The sequence below is a fragment of the Solanum verrucosum genome, unplaced genomic scaffold (genome assembly GCF_900185275.1).
Source record: "Solanum verrucosum unplaced genomic scaffold, falcon-dt-bn FXZP01000154.1, whole genome shotgun sequence".
NCBI lineage: Eukaryota > Viridiplantae > Streptophyta > Magnoliopsida > Solanales > Solanaceae > Solanum > Solanum verrucosum.
This window is the reverse complement of record NW_026020217.1, coordinates 1,428,144-1,446,419: the sequence shown is the minus strand read 5'-3', so window position 1 is coordinate 1,446,419 and position 18,276 is coordinate 1,428,144. Positions and strand designations below refer to the sequence as shown.

Here is an 18,276-nt window from a genome sequence, read left to right as displayed (position 1 = left end):
GTTGTTGTAAAAAACTTCAGTACCTTCAGTTTGCATTTTAAGGCTCATTAGGCTATATTTATAAACCTGATTTAGTTTGATTATACTTTATAACTTTGTAATCTTAGTTTGGGAAACCGTAGGAATTCGTTTTCGTGTTAATGATTTGGAAGGTTTCATTCTAGATTAAGTTTATGAATGCAAAAGGATAGGTAAAATTTCAAAACATGACAATCTAATATCTAGATATCATTTTGAATTTTGATAAAAATAAATTAATCAAGCACTTCATAGTGAGGAAAAAAGGAGAGGATTATCCAAGACCATATAAGGAGACGTGACTCATTGTCTCAGCTAATGTGGGACTTAACGGTCACTAATAATGAACATCGAGTCTCGACATTTGTGATTGACATAAACTTTATGTCTGGTTTGAACTTCCAACATTTCTCTAATCAAAACACGCCCAAGTTCAGTTCTTAAGGGATCACAATCAGGGGGCGATGTAGAGGGGCAGGAACGAGTTCATTCGAACCCCTTGGCAAAAAATTACACTGTGTATATAGGGTATATGTTTGTGTTTATGTACATATATAAATTTTAAATCCCCTGAACAACATGCAAAAGGTTAGTTCAGCGGTCCAATGCATTCAAAATGCACTCCTGAATGAAAATCTTTTATCCGCCACTGATCATAATATACTGAATAGCTACCAAAACATGTGACTAACGATACTATAGATGTAACCAAACAAGTCTTGCATATGTGCCCCTGAATTCTGGCTTATGAATGTCCTTGTTCGTAATCATCATCTTATGATAAATAGATCTCGAGTCATTTCTTTACTTTTTCCTTGTGCTCCTTTTTGCTTACTGATAAATATGGTTAGAATTCTGTGATATGGTTAGAATTAGTAATTGTAAATGATGGTGCTTTATTTATGGTGTCAAGTTCTAAAGATCTTTACTTATAACTTGCAGGATTATATTACTAATCGAGAATTTAAGATGGCTGCAGATTCTTGCAATGCAGTTATAAAAGGTATAGACTCTGTGAAGAGTAGACATTTGGGAAATTCGGTGAATAATGAATTGGATGGTGCTAAGAAACAGCTAAAGTTTGTAGCTGAATTTCTCAAGCAATTGGAAAAACGTACCCCCGAGAATAGGCTTTCTGCACAAATTGAGTCCTTATTTGAAGAAGCTCACAATGACTTTTATGAGATATGGTGCCATATGAATAATGAAGGCCGGACAAAGGTCACAATCAGAATGATTTCAAAGGTGCTGAAAAAACTAAAACCGGCGTTTATTGCTAGGCGAATCAAAGATTCAAAGCCATTGAGATCAACTATCGGAATTACTGTCGAGATGATGACATTTGTAGATTCTTTGCTTGAGAGTGTTCTGGTTCTATGGAACTGTATGAAGGATTTTATCACCCCTCGCATCACTAAAGTCGAAGTGCTTGAAAAGAAGCTGATATCTCTGAGATTCCTCATTTTTACTGCATATTCTTGCGTTTATGAGGACGAGACAACAATGAGTGATCTCTTCACCCATGCTGAGGATGTAGCTTACACTGCTGCACACTTATCTTTCTTATATTTGGACCCGGAAAGAGTGGTGCATTCTGAGTTCTCTAGCTGTTGGAAACAGTAAGTCCTTTTGGACCTGAATTGAGACAGATTTATACGTGTGTCCTAAAATGCCGATCAAATTTATCAGGATCAAAAACTCCAATGATAGCTCATGAAGTTGTGGAAGGTTTTCTTTGTTCTCTCCGAGAGGACCTAGAAGAACTGCTAAGTCGTGACGACAGCTTGAAAGTGACCTTTGATGATCATATGCAATGGCTCCAACAAGGATTGGTTTACCTTGGTACTTTTCTTCTGAACTTGCCAACACCATGCACTGAGGACCAAAAGCGATTTTCACTTCTATCACATATTGAAGATGTGGCTAGTGAGGCGGCAATTCTGGTCTACTCCTTGTATGATGAGGATGTGGACAAGACTACTCATTTTCCTTTGCAAGTGAAGTTTAATCATGTCAAGATAGAGGGTGAGATGATTAAGCTGCATGAAACAACCGCGGTGGGTTCTTTGAAGGATCTGATTGATGAAGTTCAACAAGAGCTGATGTTCTTGAGAACTTTTCTCATGGATTCATTGCAGCAGTGCATAGAGCAAGCTAAGATAACTGATGTCTTGTCACTGGTTCTATATGTAACCACCGAAGCAGGATCTGTCGTTAATTCTCTTTCAAATGATTTGGAGCAAGGAGATTTGGTCATGGAAATGGATATTGCATATTGTCAATTGATTCTTAAGTTTAAATTTGTCAATGCAGTAAACAGACAAACGTGTCCCGTCATTTTTGATTCATCGGAATCAAACCATCCTATGAGAAAGCTTCTGGACTTTCTTCCTATTAACTTTGATGTCATTGATTCATATTTCAGCATGCTAAAATCCTCAAAGACATCAGCCTTTGGTAGCCCGAAGATTGGTGAGGTTTTGATGGGGTTTCTTGAATATATTCTCGATCATCTCCAAGAGTTGCTGAATGATGAAGGCAGTTTGATTGCTACTGCTACAAATGAGGTGAAAAAGTTCTACCAGGGATTGTTGCTTCTAGTAACATTTTTCATTGACACCTCGATCCAGTACACTGAATGTGAGAAACAAAATTATCTCTTGACTGAAATTGAAACAATAGTGATTGAGGCTGAAGCTGCCGTCAATTCATTGTTTAAGACTACTGAAGTAGAGCATGTGCTTTTCCGTTTGCAAGTTAAGCTTAATCTTATCAAGGTAGAGAGCAGTCTGATTGAGCTACGGAAACATGAAGCCACCGTGATTTCTCCTTTGAAGGATCTAATTGTCAATGTCAAGGATGAGCTGTTATTCTGGAGAAGTTTTCTCATGGATTCATTGGAGCAGACCAAAGGGAAAACTAAAATTACCGTGCCTTTTTCCGTGCAAATAAAGCTTAACCATATAAAGGTAGAGAGCAGTTTGATTGAGCTACTAAAACATAGCGCCACCATGATAGCTCCTTTGAAATGTCTGTTTAAAGATGAGCAGGAAGAGCTGATATTCTCGAGAACTTTTCTCATGGATTCATTGGAGCAGTGCAAAGAGCAAACTCAAATAAGTGTTGTTTTGACCATGGTTCAATCTGTGACCACTGGAGCAGGATTGCTCATTAGCTCTCGTTACTTCAATTCAAATCGAGGAGACTTGGACGGAGAAATCAATCTCTTGCATTTTGCATTGCTTCTTATGTTCAAGTTCATTAAGGCAGTGATTAGACAGATGTGTCCCGTTATTTATGAATCCACGACAGTGATTGATCATCCTTTAATAAATCTGCTGAACTTTGTTCCTATCAACTTTGAGATTATTTATTCTTACTTTAGCATCCTCAAATCCACAAAGACAATATATTTGAGAAGCCCGAAGATGGATGACGTATTGATGGTGTTTCTTGACTATATTCTCAACAATCTCAGTGTACTACTGAAGGATGAAACCAATTTGTTTGTTACTGCTGCAAATGAGGTGAAAAAGTTTTACCAAGGGTTGTTGCTTATAGTAACATTTATTGCTGATCCCCCAAGTCAGTACATTGAATGTAAGAACAAAAATGACCTCTTAATGGAAATTGAAACTATCGCAATTGAGGCTGAATTTGCTGTCCGTTCATCTTATGAGGATCATTCAATGCTTTTACCTTTGCAACTGAAGCTCAATTGTGTTATGGCAGAGAGCAGTCTGACTAAGCTACGTAAACATACCGATATGGATCCTTTGAAGAATCTGATTGTCAATGTCAAGGAAGAGTTGATATTCTTGCGGACATTTTTCATGGATTCATTGGAGCAGTGCCAAGGGGAAACCAAGATAACTCTGCCATTTCCTTTGCAGGTGAAGCTTAATCATGTCAAGGTAGAGAGCAGCTTGATCGAGCTACAGATACATGACGCCACCTTGATGGCTCCTTTGAAGGATCTTCTTGACAATGTTAAGCTAGAGCTGATATTCTTGAGAGCTTTTCTCATGGATTGGTTTAACAAGTGCAAAGAGCAAACTAAGATAACTGATGTTCTGACCCTGGTACAATCTGTCACTACCGATACAGGATCACTCATTAATTTTCTTTCTCATAATTCAAAGCAAGGAAACTTGTTGTGGGAAATTAGTCTCCTGCATTTCAGATTGTTTCTTAAGTTTAAGTTCATCAAGAGAGTAATTGGACAGATGTGTCCCATCATTTCTGCATCATCAACTCTAAATGATGCTGCGATAAATCTGCTGGAGTTCATTCCGATTAACTTTGAGGTCATTAGTTCTTATTTCAGCAAGCTGAAATTCTCTAAGACGTCATTCATAGGAATCCCAAGGATGGATGAGTTTTTGATGGAGTTCCTTGAATATATTCTAGACAATCTCCGCGAGTTACAAAAGGATGAAGCTGATTTGAGATTTCATGAGGTGAAAAAGTTTTACCAAGGGTTACTGCTCATAGAAACATTTCTTGCTGATCTCCCTGTTGAATGCAAGAAACAACAGGAGCTCCTGACAGAAATTGAAAATATCGCAATTGAGGCCGAAACTGCTGTCAGTTCCTGTTGTGAGAAGACTACTGAACCAGACCATGTGCTATTTCCTTTGCAAGTGAAGCTTAATCATATCAAGGTAGAGAGAAGTTTGATTGAGCTAACAAAACATGAACACTTGGTAGCTCCTTTGAACGATATGATCGAGAATGTTAAGCAGGAGTTGATATTCTTGAGAAACTTTCTCATGGATTCATTGAATCAGTGCAACGAGCAAACAAAGACAACTGATGTTTTGTCCCTGATACAATCTGTTACCACCGAAGCAGGATCTGTCATCAATTCTCTCTCTCATAATTCAAAGCAAGGAGGCTCAGCTAAGGAAATAAATCTCTCACATTTCCAACTGCTTCTTAAGTTTAACTTTATCAAGGCAGCAATTAGACAGATGTGTCCTATCGCTTCTGCATCGTCATCATCGAACCATCTCATTATGATAAATCTGCTGAACTTTTTTCCTTTTGACTTTGAGGTCATTGATTCATATTTCAGCATTCTTAAATCCTCAAAGACATCGTCCTTAGGTAGCTCGAAGATGGATGAGATTTTCATAGGGCTTCATGAGTACATCCTTGACAGCCTCAAAGTGTTACCAAATAATGAAACCAATGTTGTATTTACTGATAAAAGGAAAATGTTTTACCAAGGGTTGTTGCTCCTGGTAACATTTCTTGTTGATCCCCCAAATCAGTACATTGAATGCATACAGCAAAATGATCTCTTGACAGAAATTGAAACTATTGCACTTGAGGCTACAAATGTTATCCGTTCATCTTACGAGGATGCTGTAAATAGAAATGAAAGTAAGAAAGTCAATCTAGAGATCAAGCTTTTGACAGTGGCTTTCAAGCTTATCAAGTCTGAGGGAAACTTGACACATCTGCTAAAGCACAAAGCCACGTTGGAAGCTCAAATTATAGCTCTGATTGAAGATACTCATGAAGAGCTTGTTTTCCTCAGAGCTTTTTTTATAGATCTTCTCAGGCAACACAAAGAGCTTTACAAATTGCATGATCTTCTAGTGCATGCTGAAGTGACTGCCCACAATGCAGTACTAATCAGTGGTTCTTGTTGTGAGGAAATGAGTCTTTCATTAGCTGTGTTGCTACGTGAGATCAAGTCCATCAAGGCAGAGGTAAGAAGCGTATGCTTTGAAGATTTGGATGCATCACCTTGCAACATGACTAAGACAAATGTAGAAGGCCTTGTCAAGTTTTTACTAAACAATCTGGACAGGGTGTTCACCTGTGATGCTGGTTCGATCTCTTTTATGAAGAATCAAATACCTGTCGTCCAAGAAAATCTGGTGTGTTTGGGCTCTTTCCTTGAACATATTGTACAGCACCGCGACATGCATAGGGAACTCAAGGACCTCATAGAACGTGTTCAAGAGGTCGTTAATAGTTCAAAGTATGTCATTTTCTTCTCTGTCAGTTGTGATAATCCTGTTTGGTATCACTTGTTATATCTTTATGATGTCAAACAAATGCTTAAGTTTGTTGAAGAAGAGGTGAAAATGATTTGTTTCAAAGTCCCAGACTCTTCACTCTTTGGCTTCTCTAAGACCAGTGGATTAGGATTCCTCAATTGTTTTTTGGGCAAGTTGGATGAGCTGTTACATTCTAAGCTTGAGTTAATTACCGAATTGAAGCATCAGATCGGATCAGTCAAGGAAGAGTTGATACATCTAAGATCTTTTCTCAGTCATTTTTCAGAGAACAATGGTGAGCATGATGATGTTTATGGTCTTGTAACAAGTGTTACTGAAATGGCATACAAAAGTGAGTATGTTATCGACTCTTGCTTGTCGATTTCCTACCCACTCTGGTACAAAGTTCATTGGATTTCTGAAGTTGTCGAGAATATAAAGCTTCTTAATAAAGATGTTAGTGAGATATTTGGAAGAAAGCATATTGAAGTGACATTGCATGAAGTTGCAAAGACTTCCACTTATCTTATTGAGCCATCTTTATTAGCTAATACTCTGACAGAAAATGAAGAAATGGTGCTTTTCCAGGATGTGATGGAGAAAATAAAAAAGCAGCTACTTGGTGGATCGTCTCAGCTAGACGTTATCTCAATAGTAGGCATGCCTGGTTTGGGCAAGACTACTCTTGCCGAGCAGATTTACAATGATCAGATAGTTGCCGGTTACTTTGATGTTCATGGAAAGTGTCATGTGACTCAATCATATTCATGGAGAGAATTGTTGCTTACTCTTTTGAATGATGTTAAGCCTTCTGATCACACGAAGAAAGCAGATGATCAATTAGCTAAAGAGCTGCGTCAAGTTTTGTTGATGAAGAGATTCTTAATCCTCATTGATGATGTATGGGACACAAAAGCATGGGACTATTTACATATGTGCTTTCAGGGTATTAAAAATAGTAGTAGAATAATCCTAACTACCCGGCTCTCTGAGGTGGCGCAATATGCTAAATGTGAAAGTAAAAGTAATCCCCATGATCTTCCTTTACTGAGAGATGATGAGAGTTGGAAGTTATTACAGAAAAAGGTTTTCCATGGAGACAACTGCCCATCTGAACTTGGAGATGTGGGCTTTCGGATAGCAAAAAGTTGTGGCGGATTGCCTCTCTTCATTGTGCTAGTAGCCGGTGTTCTGAAAGAGAAAAATAACAAAGCAAATTTGTGGAAAGAAGTAGAACAAAGTCTAGATGCACTGAACATCGGTAGCTTGGAAGAGAGCATGTCGATAATTGGATTCAGTTACATGAATTTACCACATCATCTGAAGCCTTGTTTTTTGTATTTTGGAGGATTTTTGAGGGGCAAAAGCATTCACGTCTCGAAATTGACAAGGTTATGGTTGGCAGAAGGTTTCGTACTTGAAAATAAGGAAAAAGGACTAGAAGATGTTGCACAAGATTTCTTGAAAAACCTTATTAGTAGAAATCTAGTCATGGACATGGAGAAAAGGTTCAATGGCAAGTTGAAAACGTGTCGTGTTCATGATCTATTGCACAAATTCTGTTTGGAGAAGGCCAAACAGGAGAATTTTCTGCTCTGGATCTATAGGTACAAAAGAACTATATATACTACTCACTCAGTTCAATTTGTTTGTCTAGTTTTGACTTGATATGAAGTTTCAGAAAAATAAAGAAGACTTTTGAATCTTGTGGTCTTAAACTAAAGATACGTAGAATGTATCAAAATATCATTTAATCTTGTAGTTTTAAACATGTCATGTGGAAAGTTTAGAATTAAAAAGTTGCCAAAAAAGGAATGTAATCAAACAAATTGAAATGGAGGGATTTATATTATTGTAACAATCTTCATCCCAATTCTCACATTTTATGTTTCTTGTTTATCAGAGATGATGATGCGGATGCTCGTATCTATCCTGACAAGCATGAAGAATATCGTTTGTCCATACATTCTTGCCGGGATGAGTTTGCTGAGTGGCGTCCACATTGCTCAAGTATCCGCTCTTTACTATTCAATGCCACCAGTGGTGATCAGTATACTACAATGGCGCGTGATATCTCCTTCATCCTTAACAGCTTCAAACTTGTTAAGGTATTGGATTTGGAATCAATCAACATTGGTTATACTTTTCCAAGTGAAATAGAGTCTTTAATTCACATGAAGTACTTTGCTGCTCGGACTGGAGCAGATTCAATTCCTTCATCTATAGCTAAGCTTTGGAATCTTGAAACGTTCATTATAAAAGGAATGCGAGGACAGGTAACATTACCATGCTCACTTTTGAATATGACTAAGTTGAGGCATATACATGTAAATGACCGTGCTTCATTTAATCTCGACAATATGAGTGAATCCCTTGCTAATTCACAGTTAGCTAACTTGCAAACCTTTTCCACTCCATACGTCTCTTTTGGTGAAGACGCGGAGATTATATTGAGAAAGATGCCAAATTTGACAAAGCTAAAATGTATAGTTGGTTGCTCAAGGAAATGGAGGGGAGAATGTGTTCTGATTCCTAGATTAGACTTTCTAAGTCGTCTCAAATATTTGTTTTCCAACAACTGTCCAGTTGAATGTCTACGAGGATTCAATTTCCCTTTGGAGCTAAGGGAGTTAACTTTGTCAAATTTTTGTCTACCTTGGAGCGAAATCTCAATCGTTGGAACATTGTGCAACTTGGAGGTTCTAAAGTTACTAAACAAAGCCTTTGAAGGCGTTCAGTGGAATGTGAATGATACAGAGTTCCCTGAACTCAGATACTTAAAACTGGACAGCCTCAACTTTGCTCAATGGTCGATTTCTGAGGATTCGTTCCCTAGTCTTGAACGTTTGGTTTTAACAAACTGTAAGAGGCTTGAGAAAATCCCTTCTTATTTCGAGGACGTTGTTTCTCTAAAAAGCATTGAAGTAAATTGGTGCAGCTGGTCTGTTGCTAATTCAGCAGAGGAAATTCAAACAACGAAACGTGAAGATATGGCAAATGATGCGTTCACAGTTACTATACAACCTCCTGATTGGGATAGAATATCATCTCCTTGACTCTTATCTGGTATGTTAATCCTTACTATGTTCATTTGTCAGACGGTCATTCAACTAATAGTTATTACTTCAAAAAGTCGTCTTTCTTAGTTATTTCAATCTTCTTTCAACAAAGAAAGTGACTTTCTGAGATAATAACTATTAGTTGAATGACCAACAAATCAACGCGAGGAGTACATTTCCACTCATTCATATTTGTTTTGCAGCGGAACATGTTGATTTGTCAGTGTTATACTAGTGTTGGTTGCCTTCTCTTCCCCTGAATGGAATCCTGAGCTCCTTGTACAGCCTGGACAATCCTCCTCTCTATGAGCTAGCTTCTGGAGTGTGAGTTAGACGCAAGGCCTAATTTGACACGTTCCTGTTGGCCAATTTCGTTGTCATATTTTAGCTAACTGGATAAAACTAAGTCGTAATTTTTATAACAAAAGATCGATGTATAATGAAGTTTGTTGGCTTAACATTTAACACTTTGAATGTTAATTTGAATTGTTTCATTCTCACATAAACATTTGCTTCCTGAACTTATCTGTCACTTTATCAACACGGATCTAGAGTACGATGTACATGAGGTTCACGGGAATCTAGTAGCGTTTGCTTAGATCGTGTATTAACTTCAGATATTAGATCCACCTTTATATATCAGACCATCTCCAACTCACCTCTATTTTACTCTCCATTCTCTATATTTGGAGAGTAAATTAGAGAATGGGCACTCCAATCACTCTCTATTCTTCAAAATTAGAGAGTTGAATAGTAGTTCTTCAAATTTAGAGAACTACTATTCACACTCTCTATTTCACTTTTTCATTATTTTATTATTATTTCTATTACTTTCTAATTAACATATCATTTTACATATAATTACATTAATAATATTTAATATTCATAATTCTTTTTAAACGTAACATAATATTTTTTTAAAATATTATTTAATATACACTACTTTTAATTTTAAATTAATAGTATTTTAAAAAAAAATCTAATTTTCGTCAATAATAAAATTTTATTTTATTATTAATTTTCATTATAAAGAATACACAAAATTAAAATGGCAAGAAGAAAATTTTAATTTAAAAATACAATACATGATATGATAATTTAAATACAAGATAGCAATACAATACATAACATAATAATTTAAATACAAGATAAAATACAATACATAACATAATAATTTAAATACAAGATAAAATACAATACATAACATAATAATTAATTTAACACAACAACAATTTAGTAATCCGGTAGGTCGTTTCCAGATTTAGCACTATTCGGAAAAAAATTAGGTAGGCATAAAATCTCCGGTTTGAACAAATTTTAGCTAGACATAAAAAAAATTAAGGACAAAAATGCTCATTTTGTACTCCGTAATGCATTAATAGAGCATTTATAGGAGAAACGTAATAATTTTGAAAATTGAGTGTTTATATAATTGTATGTCACTTTTATTTGAATTTGATGATATGATCCGGGTTATACTCCTCTCGTCGCCTACCCCAGTTAGCTATCTAACTACATCGTTGAGCGGGGATAAATAGACTAACTGGCGAGCATTTATATTTCATCTTATTTCGTAACCAAGCAAGGTGTTCGTCTGGGCGTCACTCCTGAACACTAATCACCTCAATTTAATGGGTGGACCGATCTCTCTATATTCTCTGGTCTATCTAACCTCTCCTCTCCCGATTTTAAGATTAGACAATAGATTTATCTTATGGTGCGCAAGCATAAAATACTAAAACAAGAATATAGAAGTAACTTGTATTGACAACCGAAAATTAATTCAACAACCTCAAATAATCAACAATTAATTCATAGCTACAGCCCCAAAACTAGGGCGTTTAGCTACTCATGCTATTAGAAAACAAGAAAATACAATAGTTCATGCAATTTCCGAAAAATAGAAGAGTTAAGGGATTAAAACCTATTACAAACTTGAATTCTTGCTCTTGCACACTAAATCAAACGTCCAACCCTAATTATGGAGCCCTAAGAGTCTATTTATAATGGTAGGAAAATTAGAGCCAAAGTCTATTACAATTAAGAATCCTTTTTTAACACTTTTAAGCTAGAAAAGTTGGGATCCCCCTGGCGTGTCGCGCCTAGCATCGCGCCCAAACTTCACCTCTGAGGTTTCCATCCTGGCGCGTCGCGCCTCTCAGAGCGCCTGAGAAAGGCCCCAGAATGTTGGGCCTTGGCGCGTCGCACCTCTCAGAGCGCCTAAGAGGCCTCTCTGAATGTTGGCCCTTGGCGCCTCGCGCCTAGCAGTGCGCCTGGCCCTGGGGCCTTCAGCCTTAGCTTCTTTTCAGCATATCCTTGCATCTTTTCTTTCAATTTCTCCTTGAGAGTTCCTGAAACCTCTAATCACATGTTTTAGTGCATAATATCGCAAGTCTAACGAAATCAAGCTAATAGACTCAAGATCATTCGTTACTTTAATCAATTCATAGGCATATATTAACAACTTAGGCATATAAATACGCCTAAGATCAGCTACCAGAGTTGTTACTTGTTCCCAGATATGTGATGTATATATGTCACTCCCAAGTACTTTATTAATTTACTAATAAATCATTTCATGGCAGTTTCGTCTATCACTTTATGCGATGTATCGCTTCAATGGGAATTACAAGCAAATACAACAACATACCCAGTGAAATCCACAAGTGGGTCTAGAGGGCAGAGTGTACGCAAATCTTATCACAACCTCATAAAAGTAGAAAAACCATTTTCGAAAGATCCTCTGCTCGAGTTGTTTTACAAAAGTATTATGATGGATTTGAAGAGTTGTCTATAAACAAGATTGTGACTGACAAATAAGAGTCCCACATATTTATAACCACCAAGCAAACAACTCATAAATTAACAAATCCTTCCCTACATATACTCTGGCATATGAATAAAAAAGAATAGAAACCCCAAAATAAAGAAAATTCATGAGACCTTTGAGCTGGGGTTGCTCAAAAGAGAAACTCTTTTCCACTACCCTATTTAAAACTTAAATTTAAAAAATATCCTTTTATCTTTTCCTAACCGGTCGTTATTTACTTTTTCTAGTCGATACATATTAGATTAAACACCAATTATATAAAATTATACATTTGTAGACTATATTTAATTCAAGCTGAATAGACGACTATTTAAGTTAATTCTTATATATACCACCCTACACCCTACTAGTTAAGGTTGATATGTGCCCTTGATCGCATGGTATATAATGTTTTAAATTAAAGTATTTACAATTTACTAGCTAGAACTTAGTTTTCTTTCCTATCAAAAGAAAAAAAAATAGAAGTGAGTAACCATTATTTCCAAGTAAAGAAAAAGTGGAATAGCTAATATATTATATTATACATAATTCATTAGAGTTATGAGCATGCACTAGGGAGATCCTAATTAATCATTACCAGTGGCGGAGTTAGAAATTTTAATAAGGGGATTCAAAATCTGAGAAGTAAACACACGAACTAGTGGAAGGGGTTTCGACATCTATTATACATACCTAAAAAATAATTTTAACCATGTATAAATAGTAATATTTTTCGCCGATGAACCCCCTCATTATTTGTTGCCTCCGCCCCTGGTCATCACCATACATATTACACGCGGATTCAAAATTTATATTTTATAAGTACAACTATTGATGAGACTCATAATATCTATTGCATTTTTGTGGATTTTACATTATATAATTATGTATTACATCGAGTTCAAATGAACATGATACCGTAATGAAAGAATATATAGGGTGGCATAGGATTCTCCAAGACCCCCTTTTCTTTAATGAGAGGGTGCCTTTGCAAAAAAAAAAAAAGCGAAGTCCCAAGTAAAATGTGTATAACATAAAATTAATTAAAGAGAAAAACTGTTAAAAAGATAATTAAAAGAAAAGTAATAATTTAGCTGGAAAATAGACAGAAAAATCAACAATCAACTTATGATGACCTTAAAAAGTTGATTGTAAATTGTAATGAGAAAAAGAGAAATGAAGAATCAACTTAGATGTAGGATTAATCCCAAGCATAGAAACCCTACAATACATTTCACCCTATAAAGTTAAAGGGCAAATAAACAAGAAAATGAATAGAAAAGACTACTTGCAAAGGTTGCATTTTCTTTCCGCATGCACGTAGGGCCTTTCCTCACTATTTACATTATTTGATAAATACATCAGGCTGATCAATACATCGACAACTCATTAAATTTGATTGTAAAATTTAGAGCCGTCAAAAAGGGCTTAGCCCATGGGGCCGGTCCGATCCAATCCGTTATTGGGGTAGGGTTGGAATAGAATTTTACAAGCCCATTTAAAACTGGGGCTTATAAGCTCAACCCTTTTAGGCCCTTAGTCCTTGAGGCGCTTGATTGGGGCCGGGCAGGGGTCGGCCCATAGGCCAAATTATTTAATTTTAATTAAAATAAATATTAAAAAAATAAGAATAAAAAACTAGAAAACCTAAATAAGTGTTCGTGGAGTTTTTCTAAGGAGCTTACCTCATGAATTTCTTTATTATTTAGTTTTGAATATAAAACTTGGATAGTAAACACTATTTATATTATATGTGATAGAACGTTTTATGGCTTGAACAATTAATTAGTTTCTTGATTTCATTTAACAAAATACTTTAAGTCATTATGTATTGCTAACAAAAGTTTTAGTCAGAAGTGTTCTTTAGTTTACTAGTTTGTTTTTTAGTTATTATTTACTTAAGAGATTTTTTTTTTTCTTTAAATATTTATTGCTAGATTTTATTTAGAATTATTGAAACAATGTTACTGTTTGTGACATTGATTTGACATAAAAAAAAAAAGGGCCGGCCCGCCCCAGCCCTTGATCCTTCTGGGGTTGGGCCGGGTTGACCATTTTACAGCCCTTTGAAATGAAGGGTCAGCCAATCCCAGCCCATCAAATTCTTTGGCCCATGAGGCTTGGGCGGGGTAGGGCTGGGCTGACCCGTTTTGACAGCTCTAGTAAAATTTGTTTAAATACTTGAAGTGTGGTTTATTTTAAGAGAGCATTTGAACACGTGATAAAGCGCCTCATTAAACATGTCTGACTCAAATTTTAGTACGTACAACTTTTGTGTGTGTTTTCAAATTTTCATTATACATCAATAAGTTAACCACTTAGTTAAAATACGTCACCTATTTTGATTATAAGTCATTCAACTCATAATGTTGGTTATGATAATTAATTAAAAGAGATGACATATATTTTATGTGATTAACTAATGTGCGTATTGTCGTTTGAGGACACGCACAGAAGTTTTTCCAAACTTCACATTGAAAGCGTCTGATATAAACACTTAGCTTTATTATATGTCCATATGCTTAATTAAAACATTCGTGTGTCGAAATAATATTTAACAAATTTAAAGAATTATTGATGTGTACGGTTTAATTAGCTTATTATTAAATTTATATGTGATATTAGTCTTGTCACATTAGAAAGTTGACAAAACTGTACGCTACGTTAGCGTGCCTAAAGGCTCATTAATTAGAACGTCACTTTCTTTCAAATTTAAATTCAAATAAGATCGGCCTAATATAATTTGATGTTGATTGATCATAATTTCACAATAGCTTCATCAATAAGCCAAAATTTTCATTGGTTCATGATTGTGACTACCATTTAGTTTAAGTCAAAATTATGAGCTATTACCCATAGTTGTTCCTATATTTATTTTGCTCCTTCAAATATAAATTTGCGAAATCGTGGATCATCTTTTAATCCAAATAACAACTTAAAAGCTAATGATGACTACCAAAAACTACTACTAAAAACAACAAACGTTGATCGATTGGTGGAAGGTGGTAACTAATAAGTGTTTCATAAAATTACTTGAATACACGTAAGCTGATTAGTATAAAGAAAACCATGATAAAGAATATCACATATATTTTTTTCTAAAAAAAAGAGAGTAGAAAGTGATTGTACTATTTTGTTTGGTTTTGTTAGTTGTATATTGTCCTACTTCAAACTTTAGTTTTTGTAGGGTAAAAAATGCAACTGACTTTTCCTTTTTGTTCATCATTATATTTGTCTATGTGTTATAAGGGGAGCGTTTAATGTTAGATTTTTTGAAGGACCCCATTTTCATAATTAAAAAGCAAAAGATTATTACTATCTTTTTTTCCTATAAATATAAAATTGTCACATCATAAGAGTAATGCACAAACAACTAGATTAAATCAAAATTTTGTACTTAATCCTTTTCTTTTATCACAAAGTTTTGTACTTAATCCTTTTCTTATCACAAAGTTTTGTACTTAATTAATCCGGTTTTACTTTCTATTCATTATTCCTACCTCTCCCAGCTCAATTTATCGTATCTTACTTTTCTTTTTGATCTATTTTTTAAAAAATATATTTATTTTACTTTAATTTTCCTACGTATATGCAAATTTTCGAAGTGATTGGACTATAAGAGGTACATGAAAGTACTCAAATTCAACATGATTTCCATCTTCCATATTAATGTTTAGATTCCCGCTCACTATAACAAAAATAACTTTTAGCGGCAATAAATATACACATTAATAAAGAGTGCTAAAGTCTTTACCGGCATTAGTTAAGTGTCATTAAATTCAATGTCGCTAAAGGTTTTAGGGACATATACAAAGAGTGTTAATTGCTGCTAAAAATACATCTTTAGCGGCTATTAAGCTATTGTCGTTAATTAATTGCCACTAAAGATCATTTTTGATTTAGTGACTTTAAAATGCAACTCAAATAATCATCAAAGATTGTGATGGAGTGATAAGTATTCCTTCATTTTTTTTATCAACAATCCCAAGTTCAATTCCTAGATATAAAATCGCTTTTGATAGAAAATATTTTACCCCTAAAATAATATTTTTGGTGTAAAAAAAAAAGGATAAAAAGGAGATTGAATCATATGGGGCGAATTAGATTATAACTTATTATTTGATCAAATTCATTTTTGCCCAACCAAACTTTGATAATAAGATTGTGGCATGACCCGCTTTGATCGACCCAAATTTAACCTAACCGCCCTATGTGTAGTACTCCCTCCTTTTCAATTTAATTGTATTTTGAAACAACATGAGTATGAACGTAACATGCAACTTATTTTACTGATTTTTATTTAGGAGTGAACATAAATCAGTAAAATTGAATTTTAGATGTATCGAATTGAATATCGAACGTCCACCCTCGGTCAGAAAAAGAGACAACCAAATTGGCCACTTTATATATATAGCTAGGCTTAAGCAGTAGCTCCATTGTATGCTTCCACCAGTATTCCCCATTCATCCAAATAGATGTAGAACTCATAATACATCCAATTCAAGAAAATAAATAGCCTTAATTATTTAATATTTAAATTTCGGTACACTGTCTTCATATTCAGATGTCTATTTAAATTTGGACATTTTAAAATTCAAATGTATATTTTTCATTAAGATTTAGATATTTTAATCTGAATAAAAATAAATAACCCTTAATTATAGTCAAGTAATGTGCATTTTTAGTTTAGTTTTATGAATTATGATTATTCAAATTGAAATTATTTAATTTAATATAAATATCAAATGTAAATAAGTATTTCACTATATTAGCAAGGAAAATATGTAATTATTAGAAAAGCATGGGCTTTTATTTTATTTTTCACAAGTCACAACAAACATAAAAAGTTACCACTTGAATGCTAATTATAAAAATAAAACATGTTGTCGATCACAAATGAAGATTAGTTTGTTTGATTCAAACCGACCAAAGTGCTAAAGCCACTGTAAAAGTAAGTGATTATTACAACATGTGCACATATGACATATTGTATATTATATAAAAATAAAATGAGTTAAAATACAACTATGAGTATAATATAGACACATGATATATGTCTATATTATCTTGGAATATTTTGAACGTCTGTCTTATGAGCACAAGTTAAAATTTATATTTGATAGGCAATATACCTAAATTCTAACTTTTGTCTATAAGGCAAAACTTCTGATCAATTGAAAAGATTCATTCTTAAAATATCTTAAATGTCTGTTTATAGAAAGAAAAAAAATTAAGAAAATTGACGCAGGGTTATTTTTTTAAAAAAATTGTTAAATGAGACAAAATAATCACAACTATCTCTTATGGAGGTCATTTTTGTTACACTTTCTTATAAGAGACAAAATATCAAAACCGGCCCATCTTCTTGACCAATTAATGTGTTTAAAATGTTAGGACTACTTAGTACTCCCTCCGTCTCAATTTAAGTGTTTTATTTTCTTTTTTAGTCTATCCCAAAAGGAGCGACTCTTTCATTATTTAGTATAATTTTTCCAGTCAACATTCTATGTGACAAAGTTTAAAAAGACCACAAAATTGAAATATATTTTTAATATAAGACTTCAAAATTAAAAAACTACACACTTAGGTTCATCTCTCAGTTAGTTTCTTGAATACATATAAATAAAACTTTATTGATGCCAGTTTATTCATGTTGATATGCTCATAATTCACGTTCTGATATACACAATGGGATACAAGGTTGTCATCATGATATACAATAACGCCTGTGTAAAAGAAACTCATTGATGCCAGCTTATTCATATCGAATTATCTATATACATAATTATTCATTTCTGATATACACTCTGGTACAAGGTTGTTTGTAGTGATATACAACAATACATATGTAAGAAAAAGTTAATTGATGTTGGTTTCATCATGTTGGTGTAGAGAGTTGTTCACTTTTTAATATGGAAAAATTACAGAAATCCCACCTTTTAGTTTACTTATCACCATTATCCCTTATAAGTTTTACAAATCTCCAAAATCCCTCATTTTCGCGCATCAAATTAGTGTATCTCGCGCATCAGATTAATGTATCTCGTGCATCAAATTAGTGTATCTCGCGCATCAGATTAATGTATCTCGCGCATCAGATTAGTGTATCTCGCGCATCAGATAAGTGTATCATGTATAAAATGTACATCAGATCAGTGTATCATGTATAAAATGTAATGTATCTTACTTAACGATTAATGTATCTCGCGCATCAGATTAATGTATCAGCGCCTATATTATTGTATCCGTTTGAGGGATTTCTGTAATTATAAACTTTTAAGGAATAGATTGTAATTTTGCCTTAAAAGTATGTGATTTCTGTAATTTGCCCTAATAATATACACATTGGGATACAAAATTTATTCGTGATGATATA

At 34.3% G+C, this 18,276-nt stretch overlaps 2 protein-coding genes across 2 annotated transcripts in view; both read left to right on the top strand.

Annotated features, from left to right (window-relative positions):
• LOC125830748 (probable serine/threonine-protein kinase PBL3) overlaps positions 1 to 18,276 on the top strand; it is a 253,789-nt gene that overhangs the window by 182,639 nt on the left and 52,874 nt on the right. The gene's annotated exons all lie outside the window — the stretch shown is intronic.
• Positions 988 to 9,088, top strand: LOC125830737 (uncharacterized). The gene is given in 4 exon segments (XM_049509904.1): positions 988 to 1,621; positions 1,624 to 4,924; positions 5,096 to 7,639; positions 7,936 to 9,088. Coding segments are annotated over 4 exon segments (7,632 nt in total).